The sequence below is a fragment of the Oncorhynchus masou genome, chromosome 23 (assembly GCF_036934945.1).
Source record: "Oncorhynchus masou masou isolate Uvic2021 chromosome 23, UVic_Omas_1.1, whole genome shotgun sequence".
In the NCBI taxonomy this organism is placed as follows: Eukaryota; Metazoa; Chordata; class Actinopteri; order Salmoniformes; family Salmonidae; genus Oncorhynchus; species Oncorhynchus masou.
The window spans coordinates 41,031,796-41,048,898 of NC_088234.1; the positions used below are offsets into that span (position 1 = coordinate 41,031,796).

The window sequence follows — 17,103 nt, forward strand, 5'->3', positions numbered from 1 at the left end:
AATACCACTGGTGTTTTAATATGACTTTCAGCATCAAATATATTTTTGATTTTTTTATATAAAGGATATTTCTTTGTTGTTTTGGTGCCAAACTGGTGGCAGTTGTGAAAAAAGTCCATAGTTGGAAGAGTTGCGGAGTTAATTAAAAAATAATGTCAGTGTTGTTTCGATGTTTTTTAATTCATTAGGATATTTTCTCTTGAACCATATGGTCTATCCACTAGAAACTCATGGACAATATGGACACAGATATATATATATAACAAAACAAAAAAAGTACTATTTATGAATATATATTTGTTTTAAGTTATTCAAGTATAAATGACCTGTTAGTTATCGGTAGTTTTCCAACCCTACTTGTGTTACTGCTGCAATGTCCCTTTTCAAAGATGTTTTGCTCAGTCTCACTAGTGGATGTTGGACCAAATATACTGCATCTAAAAAAAAGTGGATCAACTTGAGATTAGTGTAGTTTGCTACTAGTGGCTGCAGGAAGTACCTAGGTTGCAGCTTCAATTCCTGCATTCGAACCAAAAGTCTACATGTAAATCGCTTTGGCTAAAAGTGGCGGCTACGTGGCCTTATTATTGATAAATAATGGCATGTGGTGTATGAAACAACATGAGAAAAGTGCATCTAGGCGGAGAATTCTACACCCAGATGTCTAATCTGCCTTGAGTTCAACATCATTGCAATGACACTGGTGTTGATTCAGGACAGTCCTATGGTGAAAAACATTTAGAGCATCAATATTCTCAACTGGGGCCAGAATCAATTTCAAGGTTATTATTGAAGAGTCTCATTTGATACTGTATGTAACGGCTTATATGTTTCATTTGTTTACGGTCATAACACTTGAGAGACATTATGGCAGGCTTTTTAGTGCAGGGATAGGTTTTTAACACGGAAAGAACGGAAAAGGAATAGACAGCTGTGAAGTACTCAAGAGGGTGTGTCTGTCCCCCAAGGTGTTATTTGTAAAGAAAACCTAGTACACTGTGAACAACTATGTATCACAGCCTTTTCATACTCAATCTACCAGCATTGCACATGCGTATCTCTTTGAACCACGGTGAAATGGCTGAAGATTGAAAGAAAGCCTGTCATAAGGTTCCTCCCAATAAGGGAATTGTTTGTTTCTGCCGTGTTTAGAGTTTGCGCAATCAATTAATGTTTTTTTGTTTTTTTTTGCCTTTTGCTTTCTTCTTTTTAGTCTGAATATGAAAACAATTTGGTAAAACCTTTTTTTTTTTTTTTTTTTTTAAGGCTCCTTACAAATTCTCTGATATATGCGCTTTCATCTGTCCGGTTGCTTTGAGATTGTGTTCTCATTAAAGTATATATTTAAATATATTCTCCAGAGGCTGCAAGTCTTTTGTTTTTAGTACCTTTTTCAAATGTATTTTTTTTTTTAAAGTTATGTTCTTCTTTAAAGTTGGAAGTTAAGTATTAAGTTCAACAACAAAAAAAGGTGATACAGAGCAATCGCTTTCCTTCATAGGTATCTGTTCATATTATTAACTGGTACCTTACTGAGACAACTGAAGGCTTCCTTCGAAACTTTCATCCCTAATACCTTATACATTTTAGAAAGCCGTTGTTTGCCGGTAGGATTGGAAGCGTTTCTTCTTTTCTCGCCTGCAGTTTTGTTTGTTGATCTTTTGCCGAGCCGTTATTTTCTTGTTGTTTCTCAAAGGCCGGCATAGAAGTCACAAAATACTAGGAATAGCTTCTGGTCCCTAAAGTACTTTTTAATATTAGTACAGTATATTAAGTGGTGCATGTCTTCCAATAAGGGCACTTGCTACTCCATCCTTTGATTATTGAACATTATTTTACTCAGCTGTAGGTTACATATAGTCTAATTAATTTCCCCAATTAGCATAATATTAAGTGCTATATATAACTCGCACACCCTTTTGTCGAGAGAGTTAATAGGATTCAGCAGCTCTATTTGAAAGATGAATTCCAGAAAGCATTCCTGGAAATGAAACGAAGGCTGTATTCGGTTACGACTGTAATTCAGTAGTACAGCATCTGCTCATAACAGCTCGTGGCTCCTTATAACTGCCTGCACAGGTTCATAAATGCCTATGATTCATTCACAATGCGTTACCCACGTGGTTTAAAGAGTTTAACAGATTACCCCCAACCATAGCTGTAGGTAGGTTAAATAGCTATGCACTACTTAATCCAATGCTTATTGTAAATCACTGCCTCTTCAGTGGACATCCATCCTGCAACACTTGCTAATTTTCCCTCTCCTGTACGAACCATGCAATAAGCTCCCCTTTGAAATACTCTGCGGCAGTACTTTATAGAGTAAGAGAGAATAATACAAGACAAAAAAAAATGTCACACCATGTTAGTGCTTCCAGTTTCCCCCTAGCACTGATCACAGCTATTAGCGGAGCATTACCACTTCAAAACAGAAACTCTCTAGTCTGACATAATGGGGGGGGGGGGTGCAGCACGCATGTCCTTTTCATGAATTCCAGAAGCGAAAGAATATGACAATTCTGGAAAGAAACGCCTGCACGGTTCATCATAGCCCCTTGGCTAACCACTGGGAGGCGAATGTACAGATCCCAGAGAAATGACACTCTGAAACATATACCGTAGATAGTTGAACACAGGAATCCAAGCCAAATTATCTACAGGTGCTGCTCGTGGCAATCCAGATTTTTAGAGTAACTCTGGATATCTAAATAAAGTGTAAAGGACCAACTTAATAGTCACTTGACATTAGATCATTGTTGGTCGGAGATAGAGATCTAGAGCCATGTAAATGGTGGTTGCTAACTTGCATAGGGTTCTCACTACTTCTTATACCACGCAAAATGGCTTGAGATTATTAGAAATCTCATTACTTCTACCATTTTCAATGAAACTAGAGCTACACGAAAGAATGCCAAACCACCCTTGACATGCATCCCTTTAGAAAGCACTGTTTTAAGTATTGTGAAACAAATGTGGCACAAGAAGGCTTTTGTTGGGTGAGACAAAAGAGCTGAACTGAAGTGTTTTCGTGTTATTTATGTTTGTGTGTTCTCCCTTTTCAGTACCTTCACCTAAGATGCCACGTGTTTGTAATACAAATGTAATGAGCATTGCTTTTGTGGAAAACACTCGTTATCAGATTTTCGCTGTCCCCCGCCCCACATCAGAACACTCTCTTCCTCTACCCATGCTAGGCCCCCGGTGACTGAGAAACAGTTAAGGAAAGTATTTTCTTTGTTCGGTTTCCCTGCACCATAAGCAATTTATCACAGAATGAACTTTTTATTGTATCTCTGTATGACTCACATTAAATTTTCACCCATTAATTTTGAAATGGGTACTAAGCTTTTATCAAATGCTTGGGAATCTCATTTGGATTATTGTATTTCATTAATTACTTGATAGACAAAGCATACTTTTCAATGTAGATTTTTTGTGCTGTTTAATTAATTAGCATGTTTTCTCTTTTAATTAAAGGCATTTTTTAAATTAAAGCCCACAGCAAAACACATATATAATTTGTTTGTAATTAGGCCTTAATTGGTGGTAGTGGAAGCTTAGCACCCTCGGTTTCTTTTTTCATGATTGCCATTTTATTGCCAGTCAGTCATTAATTAAACTGTTTTTCTAATTAGCTTATAAAACTGTTGATGGTACATTATTGTAAGTGTGAGTTCAAAGCTTGCTAATAAGCCTTCCCTACTCAGAAGAGGCAAGATAATGGAATATGTACAAAGCGGGCAAACTTTCAGACTCTTTTTCAGTCCCTAAAGATGACAGTATCTAGCATCAGATTATTAGGGAACAGAAAAATAGAGACATGCTTTATACCACTGGCTGTTCGTCAGCATCTTCCCAGGAGTGGCTCTCTTTTTGCATGTCATGTAATGCTGTTTGTCGAATTGGCAGCAAGATTACATAAACCTCTGACACGATTGCCCCCTGAACGACAATAATGATCATCTTTATTGAGAGAATATGACTCAGGAAATCCTTTTACTGAGGAGTGGCTTCTGTCTGGCCACTCTACCATAAAGGCCTGATTGGTGAAGTGCTGCAGACATGGATGTCCTTCTGGAAGGTTCTCCCATCTCCACAGAGGAACTCTGGAGCTCTGTCAGAGTGACCATCGGGTCCTTGGTCACCTTCCTGACCAAGGCCCTTCTCCCCTGATTGTTCAGTTTGGCCCGGCGACCAGCTCTAGGAAGTTTTGGTGGCTCCAAACTTCTTCTATTTAATAATGATGGAGGCCACTGTGTTCTTGGGGACTTTCAATGCTGCATAAATGTTTTGGTACCCTTCCCCAGATCTGTACCTCAACACAATCCTGTCTCGGAGCACTACAGACATTTTCTTCGACCTCTTGGCTTGGTTTTTGCTCTGACCTTATATAAACAGGTTTGTGCCTTTCAAAATCAATTGAATTTACCACAAGAGGACTCCAATGAAGTTGCAGAAACATATCAAGGATGATCAATGGAAACAGGATGCACCTAAGCTTGATTTTGCACCGAAACATTTCAAAATAAAACGTATCGTTCCTGTATCATATCGGAGCCCATGTATCTAGATATGTATCAAATCGTCTCGATAGGAAAAGATGCACATCCCTATTGGTCATTATACAATTTCATGATGACAAATCGTCTTTATTCTGTAGGTGTAAAAATAAATAAATACGTCCAGTACATTGTCTGGTGAGACTATTTGACTGCTTATCTAATCAAAGCCATGAGCTGTATATCCTCCCCATATTATGTTCTATTCAAGATGCATTGCCATGTTCTCTCAATAAAGATGATCATTATTGTCGTTCAGGGGGCAATCGTGTCAGAGGTTTATGTAATCTTGCTGCCAATTCGACAAACAGCATTACATGACATGCAAAAAGAGAGCCACTCCTGCGAAGATGCTGACGAACAGCCAGTGGTATAAAGCATGTCTCTATTTTTCTGTTCCCTAATAATCTGATGCTAGATACTGTCATCTTTAGGGACTGACAAAGAGTCTGAAAGTTTGCCCGCTTTGTACATATTCCATTACCTTGCCTCTTCTGAGTAGGGAAGGCTTATTAGCAAGCTTTGAACTCACACTTACAATAATGTACCTTCAACGGTTTTATAAGCTAATAATAAAAACAGTTTAATTAATTAATGACAGACTGGCAATACAATGGCAATCATGAAAAAATAATTGTCTAGTAAAATAAATTGATAGCCCACTTAGAGTTTGCCAAAAGGCACCTAAAGACCTAAAAAAAGAAGAAGATTGAACTCTTTGGCCTGAATGCCAAGCGTCACGTCTGGAGGAGTCCTGGCACCATCCCTACGGTGACGCATGATGGTGGTGGTGGCAACAGCATGCTGTGGGGATGTTTTTCAGCGTCAGGGACTGGGAGACTAGCAGTATCGAGGGAAAGATGAATGGAGCAAAGTACAGAGATCCTTGATGAAATCCTGCTCCAGAGTGCTCAGGACCTCAGACTGGGGTGAAGGTTCACTTTCCAACAGGACAAAGACCCTAAGCACACAGCCAAGACAACGCATGAGTGGCTTTGGGATAAGTCTCAATGTCCTTGAGTGGCCAAGCCAGAGCCCAGAATTGAACCCGATTGAACATCTATGGACAGACCTGAAAATAGCTGTGCAGCGACACTTCCCATCCCCACCTGACAGAGCTTGAGAGGATCTGCAGAGAATAATGGGAGAAACTCCCCAAATACAGGTGTGCCATTTTTATAAATATGGGAATTTCTACAAACCTGTTTTTGCTTTGTCATGATGGGGTATTGTGTGTAGATTGATGAGGGGAAAAAACAATTGAATACATTTTTGAATAAGGCTGTAACTTAACAAAATGTGGAAAAAGTGAAGGGTCTGAATACTTTCGAATGCACAGTAAGTCATTGTCTTGTCTTTTCCTATGAGATGACGTGCAAATCATTTTTAGCCTACATTTCTTTTCAGGCCTGTGTTTCATTTAAACGTTGACCACCATCCAACATGGACATGTTTATTAGTCAGAAACACCTGCTGATAAGTTCTTCCTATTTGCGAGCCGTCTGAGCCAAACAGCTTTTCTCCGTACACTTGGGTTTCCACGAGATAAAACAGCCACAAAGTCCAAATTGGCTATATTGTACAAATTCATGAAAACAAAAATGAGCTTTTTGGTCTTAATTTAGGGTTAGGCTAAGGTTAGCAGTGTAGTTATGGTGAGAGTTAGGTTTCAAATCTGATATAAGGTAAAGGTAGTTAACTAGATGTGTTAACTAGTGACACCACGACACTTGGCCGCCTTGCCGTGGAGCAAATAAAAATGTTGCCCAAACTAATTTTTTCCGCACCTCCCCCTTTTTTTTTACCAGCAAATTATGGTAATCCATTGGGTAATTTGTTAAATAGAAATCATTTTTTTAGCCAGTCTGCATAAAAAAGACAATTTTATAAATGTCAAATTGCATCATATGATTGCATTTTAGAACCCGCTCACCCCGTCGCCACAAGAGGAATGGTTTTGAGCAATAATGTTTTAGGCCAATTAATTTTGCATGGACAGGTGTGCAGGGGTTTGCTTATTTTCTATCATTTCATTGATCCAAAAGAGACATCTCAACCCACCTGGGGAACCTGGCCATACAAAACTAACTCGCCCATTGCTTCCCTCCCCTCCAAAACGTTCAATATTTAGGCTATCCATATTACCGGAGCTTATATTCATGCTATTGCGGCGTTGCAGTCGCAATTTAGATAATGCATTGATATACTGTATAGCTAGCGTGTGGAAATGATAACAGAGAGAACAAAGAATGTAGCTATTTGATCATGTCTGTGTGCGTTTCCAAATAGGAATGACGTCTGGAATCCGACACTGTTTCACTGGAATTATCAAACGGCAAAAGTCCGACAAAACATCAACCCGAAAACATGTCAATGGCTCGTTTAGGCAAGTTTTTAGCTGAGACTCATCTCTTGGCAGGTATTTATATTTCTGAAATAATTATTTTCACCTGACTTACAGTAATGCCTGTCTTAACATGTCTTCACATAAACTTTCATTAGCTAGCTACGGTTAGCATGCTAGCTAGTTACACTGAGAGCGGTGCGTCAGTGCCCTATCTGTGATTTCTCTTCTACACGTGGAAATCACCACAACGTTCCCACCCCAAAGTCCTGAATATGTATTCGCAGCCTGCATCAGTCTTTGAGGTGGAACCGTAACAAGAATTTCCGCTCTTGGTCAATTTCCGCATCTCGGAACCCACAACTTGTCGGTTTTTGTCACAGATGGGCTATTGTAGCAGACGATCACCTCGGGATCCATTTCTATTAGCTAAAAACAAGAAGTGGCTTCAGTGGGCACCGAGATCACCAAGACTGGACAATTGAGGAGTGAAAGAACATTGCCTGGTCCGGACATTGCATCATGCAGAGTCAGGATTTAGCCTATGCAGCATGAGTCCATGGCCCCATTCTTCCTGGTGTCAATGGTACAGGCTGGTGGTGTATTGGTGTGTGGATTGTTTTCCTGGAACACCTTGGGTCCATTGATACCAATTGAGCAATGTTTCCATGCCCCTAGGAATTCAAATCAAATTTATTTATATATAGCCCTTCGTACATCAGCTGATATCTCAAAGTGCTGTACAGAAACCCAGCCTAAAACCCCAAACAGCAAGCAATGCAGGTGTAGAAGCATTCAAGCTGTTTTGGAGGCAAAGGGGGGGATTCAAACCGGTACTAGATGAGTGTACCTAATAAAATGACCATTGAGTCTATAGCCTAACATTGAATTTCACCCCATCTCATAATCAAGTGGTTTGGACAGTTTGTACGTTTCTTCTCCCGCTTTTCGACCATGTGTAACCGATGTGAAATGGCTAGCTAGTTAGTGGTGTGCGCGCTAATAACGTTTCAACTGGTGATGTCACTCACTCTGAGACCTTGAAGTAGTGGTTCCCTTTGCTCTGCAAGGGCCGCAGCTCTTGTGCTGCGATGGGTAACAATGCTTCGTGGGTGTCAGTTGTTGATGTGTGCAGAGGGTCCCTGGTTTGAGCTGGGTCGGGCGACGGTTGAAAGTTACTGTTACACATGCAGTGCGGGTAGCAAAAGTGATTGTTGTCCTCATTATGAAATTATCAACATTACCCTTTATATAAAATAAATTACCATATACACTGATTATTTCAAGCAAAACTATTAATGATGGTGAACCTGAACAATCAAAATAAAATCGAATCTAGGCTAAACCCCGATCACCACGTATCCTACCTATAGCCAGATGAGAGTTGTCTCCGGCGGTAGCTTAGGACATTTTATTCTGGTAAAACATCTTTTCACACCTTTTCAACAGCGCAATTTGATTTAAAAAGAACCTGGCAAATGACATGGGTTGTCACTCAACTAATACAGCCTGATATTGTGCAAGCCATTTCAAACATGTGAATGATGGTGACGCGCAGATTTGCCAGATCAGGAATAGAGATACCTCTCGTTAGTCAGCACGCACAGTTGTGCACAACGCACAGTTCAAGTAGGCCACTGATATTGCCTGGGGTTATTTGTCATGCAAAATGACTTGTAGATCAATGACTGTCAACTTAATGACTTGCTTAGTTCAACACTGATGAGAGGTATTTTCCGAAGGTATAAAAAGTCATTTGTGCAAAACATTTTGTGAACCGGTAATTCGTGACGTTTGATGTGCTGCTACCTTGTCATGTTGTGTTGCTGCCATGCTATGTTGTCGTCTTAGGTCTCCCTATGTTGTGTTGTCTCTCTGGTCGTGATGTGTGTTTTGTCCTATATTTTTATTTAATTTATTAGTATTTTTAATCCCAGCCCCCGTCCCCGCAAGGAGGTCTTTTGCCTTTTGGTAAGGCCGTCATTGTGAATAAGAATTTGTTCTTAACTGACGTGCCTAGTTAAATAAAGGTTAAATAACTAAATAAATGATGCACTCATATCTTAAACATTTGAACCGGGGACCGATACATATCGGTGAATCGTTACATTCCTATTGACCAAGTTTCACCCCCGTCCAGGACTCAACCGGGTTCCAGCGGCCAACAACCTTTTAGCTTACCAAGGGATCCAAACCTCTTGGCGAAGTTGATAGGCGTTGGGTTAAAGTTGCTACACTATCCCTCTTCTACCTTTCTCCATATCAAGTTCCTAATGCCTGGGCACACTTTTGATGACCTGACACCAATTTGCAAAATCATGTGTTGCATTGACCTGGTCTCAGACTTGGGTCATGGGATTGTCATCCCAACCCTTTGTAGCCGTTAAGCCGGGGGGGGAACTCTGAACCTCTTGATGGTAAACAGTAGCTAGGTGTTGGGTTAAGGTAGCTTCTAGCTATATTCTATCGCATGGCCCTACACACCATTTGGCTCACAGTGAAATAAGAGCACATCCGCATAATCTAACACTCGTAGAGGTGAAGTTTTAGGCCTATGCATTCCATTTGAGCCCGACTTCACTAAAATCATTGTCAAGACTTTTGGTTATCCGTTATCTCTTTGATCACAAATGTTATATTTTCCACAGATACACAGAATATTAACTGTCATGTTTCCTCCCTGGCTTTTTCAGGGAGTTGAACTCGACCTAATTCTTATCAGCATAGGCATTTCTTTGTTTAACCTGCACAGATAGGACAACCAATAATTGGAAATAGATTGAATGACATCAAAGCAATTTAGTGGACAAACTGCTTTATGCTTCATTGTCTCAGTAATGCTTTTACGTGGCATAAACAAGATCAATTTGAAGTATAACAATCTGACTTTTCAGACTAGAAATCCATTTTCCTTTTTTCCTCCCGACCTCGATTCTTCGAAATTAGATTGAAATTACATATGAGCTGCTAATCTGATATTCATTCCATTCTTATATAGCCCTGCTTCCCAAAGTTGACTAAGGCCACATTATTTAGGCATTAAGGTAGTGTGATAAGGGAATTAGGCTGGTCATTAATCGTTTACACGTCAAACGCAGCGGAGCAGCTCGGGGTGGTGATTCAGCGAGGCAAAGCCACATAGCCCCTGTTAATCCACCTCTCACACGTTTTAATTGGAAGAGGCTTCCCAGGATAGGACATTTATGAATGGGTTTAAGGCCATTTCTCCCTTAAAGCCATCATTTATTTCATATTCTTAATACCAGCTTGAACATTTTATCCATATAGAAGAGCATTCGTGTTTTGAAGTTGAATCGCCTCTGCCTGCCATTTTGTCTTTTTGAAGCTGCTGTTGTTTGTAATTGTGTATCTTGGGATATCCAGGGATCCAGAAGTTACTGATAACTACGCACTCTGAAGACTGTATGCAGTCATGTTGGTAAACTGGTAGTACTACCGGCATGATCCCCCAATGTCTGGATTATTTTGGAAGGGATGTCACTGACAGAAGACACATCCACGCGGCCCATGAAGTAGTCTATGCTGTAGCATACAAGTCAGCTCAGGAGGGGGGACAATACCTCGTGTTACTCAGTTACTCAGTACTATTTCGTGTCCATACAATGGACATGTCTTATCACAGCCTTGTTTTTAACATGGTCTGTGCTGAAGTGACATATAATATAATGAGGCCCCATATTTGGAGGTCCACTTGAATCTCTATGATGACCCAAACATGAGTGACAACAGAAAGCGTTACTATTGTCTTAACCCTCCTAGTGGCCCTAAGGTGCTGCTACTGCTGCTACTGCTGCTACTGCTGCGGTATAATGCAGCCTGAATATTCTGCCTGCAAACCCTCCAAAGGTCACAGTATTAATCCTTTGAATAAACCTTGTGTTAAACAGAGGCTGTGCTCAGGACAGACTTTTAAAGGAAAGACAATGGTTTGGGGGGGGGGACGGATGGTATCGGACACTAAATCTTCTTTTAATATGGGTTTTAAGGAAACATGGATTGGCTTGTGTGACTGCCTTAAACAAAGAACACATGAGTTTTTTTTTCCTGTTGTGTAGGCTCATGTCTCCTTTTTTTTCTAGCTTTGTATTTTTTTATTCTGGCAGCACATTTTTTTTAAACATTTCTTCTGGCTTGTGATGTGAAAGGATTTGGCACTAAGACGCAAGAAGGAGGGGGAGAAAAAAATCCTGAAAAGTGGATCAAAAAAAGTAAATGAAAAATAATGTCATATTACTGAAAATATGAGAGGCTAATTTGTGCCGACTTTTTGCTAATTTTGTTCTCGCCACAGAAAGAGGAGCCGTCACCTGCTCGGCGCCACAGCGCTGACAGTGCCAGTGATCCATGAAATAAGCTGCCGCTGGCTTTGTTCAGATAAGAATGAACAAATCTGCACAATGTACTGCTCTCGGAATCTCATTTTCATACTTGCATGCAGGCTAAAAGAAATAAGCTGTTTGCAGGCTTGATTAATCAGACATTTGAGGGCTTTTTGTCTCTTTGATCTGTTCTGTCGCCTAGGTAACTTGGTTGACATTAATGTTGAGCCCCAGTAAAGACAATCAGGGATTGTAGACTGAACTGATAAAAAAATTAAAGACCTTTAACGCTTTAAATATAGTAACCGCTCAGTGGCTTCATTTGAAAGAGAATAGGGGGGAATGTGAGGGTTTTAATTTTGGTTTTGGAAGAGGGTTTTAATTTTGGTTTTGGAGGAATGTTTAGGAAGGCGTGGTTTCTAGACCTTTGCATTTCAAATGATCCACACGGGAGAGCAGGTTAATGTGGGTAATTCTTGTGTTGTAAAGAGTATACAAGGAGCCATTTAGCATCCTCCAATTTCATTGTATTTTCTCTCAAAACTATACCTTTTACCCAATTACTTTATTTTTGGAAAATGTGTGAACACAGGAGCCTTTCTGAGATTTGTCAATAATTTAATAAACCTTCAGATGTACAATCCCAGCGTGTGCCACAGCCAAGCAAATGCATTTAGCACCTACACCACTTAAACATGGTGCTCAAAACGCCCTGATGAGAATTATCTGCTGGCAAATCTACTCCCGACATAATGATCACCCATTGTAACTTTCCCTTTCTCCAGCATTCCGACTAGAAAACATAATTTATTGGCTATAAAACCTATAAAAAATGGCAAGGAATTAGAAAACTGTCATAGTATGTTAGCTTCAGGTTATGCAGACGCTTTACAAATCTTCCAAGTGACTGTATAGATTAATGCCTCGAGGGCCCAGCCAGAGCCCAGTACTTGCAGCCAGCTGAAGCCCTTATCTTAAATCCAAGCAAAGTACCATTAATCTTTTTGAAAGACCTTTATGGCTTTTAATGTATCCCAAATTAGAACATTTTACACCCTTGGTTCCTGAAATATGGTGATAAAAAGCCTTTAGAGTTACATTTGTCCTGGCTGCTCGCTCTGACCTGCTTAATCCCAGCATGCATTAGGAGATATTTTAGTTTTAGTCTTTCTAATAAAGTTTATCCCACTTAATTATAATTGAAAGAAAAAAAATCACTAGCAGGTTTTTTTTTTTTTTCCCCGTTAAGAAATGGCGGCACATTTCTTCATTACCTTTTTTCTTTTCCCCTGATTGTACTCTATGCATTTTTAGAAAGGGTGATTTGTTCCAAGTGTTTATCAAACTTTTCCTTCGGTCGAATAATAAACCTATCTCGGGAGTGACAGGATTTCTCCTTTTGTTTCTCGTGCTTCTGTGCGACTGGGGTTATTGGGATTATTCTGCTCGACAATACATGCACTTCCTCCCTGGGATTTGAACAAAATGTGTTTGCCACTTGCAGTCACAGTCATTCCTTTAACTTTTCATTTAAAGAACTGTGCACAGTCTCCTTTAGTGTACATTAAAATGATTTAGGAAAGGTCATGATATTATTTTTGCACGTTTGTGGTAAATAGTTGACTGTCTTATTACTGTTAAGCAGTTGTCTGTGTGTATGTACCATGTTTTATTTTTCTTCACTAACCCAGGGATCTTTATGCCATCATGACTGTCATTGCATCATGGTCGGGGTGAGACAAAACGGGGACCGGAGGCACTCATGGGATGCCACCCTGACACATCAGTTGGAAGAGCTCTGCTTGCCAGAGAGACTGATTTACATCCTCTAATGGGCCTTGTCTTTGTCTCCCTCTCAATAGCTGGCCGTGAAAATCGCTCAAGCCGCCGATTGCCGTGACTTTGTGCAAAGCAAACAGGAAGCGGAGGCTTCTCGGGCAGCCCAGAAAAGGAAGACGCAAATCGCTTGGGGGTGTGTTTGTCTTTTTGCTCTCCTCCCCACAATTATCTCCTTAATTGACATTACATCGCAGTTTGTTAGTGACATACATTTTATTATGCATATTTGCCTAGCTTGCCAGCTTCTTTCCCACTTATTTCATGCACAGGTATGCATACATGCTAAGTTTTGCCTATACAGAGAAAGCGTGTTCTGTAGCCGTCTCGTAAAATTAGATAGACGCCATTTTGAACTGTCACAGTGGATGTCATGGTTAGAATATGTGCAAAATGTGTAATGTCAATGTTTAAGAACTACACTTAACTTACTGTAATTTCAAGCTCTCAAGAACTTGAAAATATGTGTATTTCATTCAGAAATGAATTGTCGTTTCTGTAAAAGAGAATATATTTTGCAGGATTTTTATTCCAAGTACTCAAAATAGGTTTTTGCTAAATCAGTATTTTAATATTGTTTCAGGTTTGAAGCCAAGCAAAGATGGGAAACCAAAAGCAACATGGGATATATGTGACATAAACCCAGAAGAGAAAGAAAATTACATTTTTGTAAAGATTTGTGTAACTTCTCAGTAAATTTAATAAAGTTTGTTAGGAAAGATGTTTGTACCTGTACAATTTTGAGAGGAAATGTCAGGATACTGTACAAAACAATAACAATAAAAAAACAAAGCCTGTATAAGATGAGAATTATGGACTGTTCAAATGAATTCTATGAGCACTCCATGGTGGCTGCTGTGTGTGCGCTATTTTCCATTTACATTTCTGTGATTTGAGCATTTCTGGGCCTTTTTCCTTCCAATTAAATCTGGTGTACATTACTGGATGATGCGTTTATTTATTGCTGTAAAGTGGGTTAATCATGAAGGCGCTCCTTTCTTCTGAGGAGGTAGAGAAAGAAGAGATTAGGGTCCTAATGCAATGTACAGGATAATGTGCGATAGGATTTGCCAGTGCAAAATGAAATTTGGCTGCTGTAAACTGTTCTGAGCAGTCATAAACTGTAAATTGTGTCAACAGAGAGGGTATGAGACATGAAACGGAGGCTTTGGTGTTGGCCTTCACCCATGCTGAGAAAGATGCCATTGTTCCTCGGCTTAAACAAGAAGCACAGGATATTTCTGAGAAGCCTACTCTATGGCTGTAAAGAGTCTGAGCGATGATTAACAATGTTGTTGTGCACCCAGTAGATTTAATGCCAGGCTTTTATAGTTTCTTTGCACCCTGATCATATTTTGATCTGCAATGACCTCTCCTAACTGGTCCAACCCAACCCCCCCCCCATGCCGATTGCAATAATTATTATTGTAATTTCAAATTTCATGCCTGTTAATTGCCGTTATTCATATCCTTACATTATTTTGTTAACAATGCAAAATGATTGCTTTGCTCCAAGGCAATCTGGATTTATCCACCTCAGATGTTTGCTGTTCACCCATTTGTGCACCCACTCCACGCTGTATCCTATTCTCACAGTCCTGCTGAATCAGTCACTCACTGCAAGACTAAATGGGCAGAACATCCTCATAAAACGTTTACTTGACCGAGGCAACTTAAAACTTTAAGCATCTGAAAAAGCTGAGAACTACAATGGATTCCACAGACAAGAGAACCAGCTGTTTTTCATTCCTGAGTAACATTTAAGAACCTTACTGTGATTCTTGTTCAATAAAAAAGTGTCTAAAAGAAACAAAAATGGCTTCATAGCAAAGTCTCAAACAACAATTTAGCTTGGACTGTCTGGGAGTGGTCTGAAAACAAACTCTTATTGGCAAAGAGGTTTGGAACTCTTACGGTATATTAACTAATTCACCGCCTGGTGATGCCAGGCCACAACTCCATCCCCTCAAAACAAGCTGACATCTCAGGTAATCTTTTCAATCAGCTCTTACACTAAAAGGGCATAATCTATCTATGAAACACAGGACATGCATGTTTTTGACTGTACTGGGCCTTTTTAGTGTTAAGTGTATAAGTGTCATTATCATTAGCAATAGTTTTTTCACTTTTCCATGATACTGTTGTTTATTTGATGGGTGGACATTTTGCTGTGGGAAAAAAAAGACATTTGCTCTACAGTGTATGTTTTCATTGAGTTTCTGAGACCATAGAGATGACGATTGTCTGAATGAGCGAAGACTTACTAATCATTTCCACGCTGGAGCCTTATAGTATAGGACTCTGTGTGCGAGAGGCAGTCGGATATGAAGATGAGCTAATTCATCTATTTAACAGTCCTTCAGTGAGAAAGAGTTTAACAATGTTAATCACCTCAAAGTGCTCTATATGGGTTATTGTCCTCACTTTGATTGCGATTATTTCAAAAATGCATATTGATTGAGAACAGAGAAAAAGATTGGAATGGGTTTCATACTCAACATTCGACCGTTCATTTCTGGTGCCTAAAACTAAGATCAAATTGGACATATCCTTCTAAAAACATTGCTTTAACATGCCACATTTGTAATTTATGAAGCAGTATTTACTATTGTTAATTATGTTGATTTCCAATAATACTGAAGCCTCGCTGTTTCAAAAGTCTGGATGCAGGCTAAGCAAAATCTCCTTAGCGTTTTAACACCTACTTTAACAAACAATCATTTTAAGTTGACACTTAAATTGACCCCCCCCCCCTTTTTTTTTTACAGTGTTAGGCTTCCAACACTGTTTTGGAAACTGGTATTTTAAAACTTAACAGTCATTCAATCAAGAACACTTGACAGTGTTGAGCTCACAACACTGTGGGTGTTGGAAATACATTTTTAAAAGCAAGTCATTCAATCAAGACAACTTCAGTGTTAGGCTCCTGACACTGGGCGTTGGTGACATCACAGTGACATCACAGTTGGTTGGTGGGCGTTGGTGACATCACAGTGTTTCCACAGGAGTAGCATCGACAACACTCTGGATGATCATAACTTAAACTACTTCCTGTCATTTTAAATGGTTTCACAATGAACTTGCACTGCTTAGTCGCTCTGGATAAGAGCGTCTGCCAAATGACTTAAATGTAAATGTAAATGTAGCACTGTGTGGTCATTGTGGATAATTTCTTAAACATTGCACAACCCCCCCCCCTCCCAACACTCAGAAAAAATGACTGCTTTTTATCAGGGTGACATTCCATTTGGCCTGTTCTCAGATAATGTTTAATTTCTCTTGGAAAGACCCGTTTATATGTACATTATCTCATCCTGTGTCCTAAGCATAATGCTGTTGAACCAGTGGACTCAAAAACAATGGCTGGAAGCAATTCGCATCTGTGAATATGCTTTTGCTATATGTTAGCCTGCATATAGCCATTTAAATGTTAGCAAGACGAGTGTTTTCATTGAACATGACCAGCGTACAGCCTAGAGCGGCGCAGCCACCATATCAATAGCATCTCCGTTTATTCATCTCTTTGAACATAATGCCTTGAGCGGAGAAGATACTGTTTTTTTAAGCAGGAAAATCCTGTTTCCTTCTCTCCATGTTACGGAGTCATTTTCAATGGGTTTTTACTGCAGGCCAAGCTTGGCCTCTGACCTATGTTGATTTGTTGTGAAATGCATCGACAAATTCCTCGGGCACATGTTGAAACACTTACGGGGGAGAGCAGTTGTTGTCGTCAGGAGTGGAATAACAACAATCCTATTAAATGGTTGAAAAGTAGTTGTTGTGCATTGTTGTGAAGGTTCTGCCGTGAACAGGGACATGTGTACCTTGTAATAGCATATCAATGGGATCACTAGCTGGTGTATCACTAGATTAAAAACAAACAAATATCAAAAACAGTCTTAACTCCAGAAGCTCGGGGATATGACCCCAGGAAAATATCTCGGTGTCTCAACTAAGATGCTACAGATAAGGGGAAATATTCAAAATATCTTGACCATAGACTGGTCTCTAAGAACAGAAGAAT

General features: G+C 39.7%; 1 protein-coding gene across 1 annotated transcript in view; it reads left to right on the forward strand.

Moving 5' to 3' along the window:
* The window catches only part of fam204a (family with sequence similarity 204 member A), a 36,302-nt gene extending 22,282 nt beyond the window's left edge, over nt 1-14,020 (forward strand). Inside the window, exons 6-7 of the mRNA XM_064932120.1 lie at nt 13,106-13,215; nt 13,663-14,020. Coding sequence (XP_064788192.1) covers nt 13,106-13,215; nt 13,663-13,714 — 162 coding nt within the window. The 3' untranslated portion in view covers nt 13,715-14,020. The remainder of the gene's footprint in view (nt 1-13,105; nt 13,216-13,662) is intronic.
* The last annotated feature ends 3,083 nt before the right edge of the window (nt 14,021-17,103 follow it).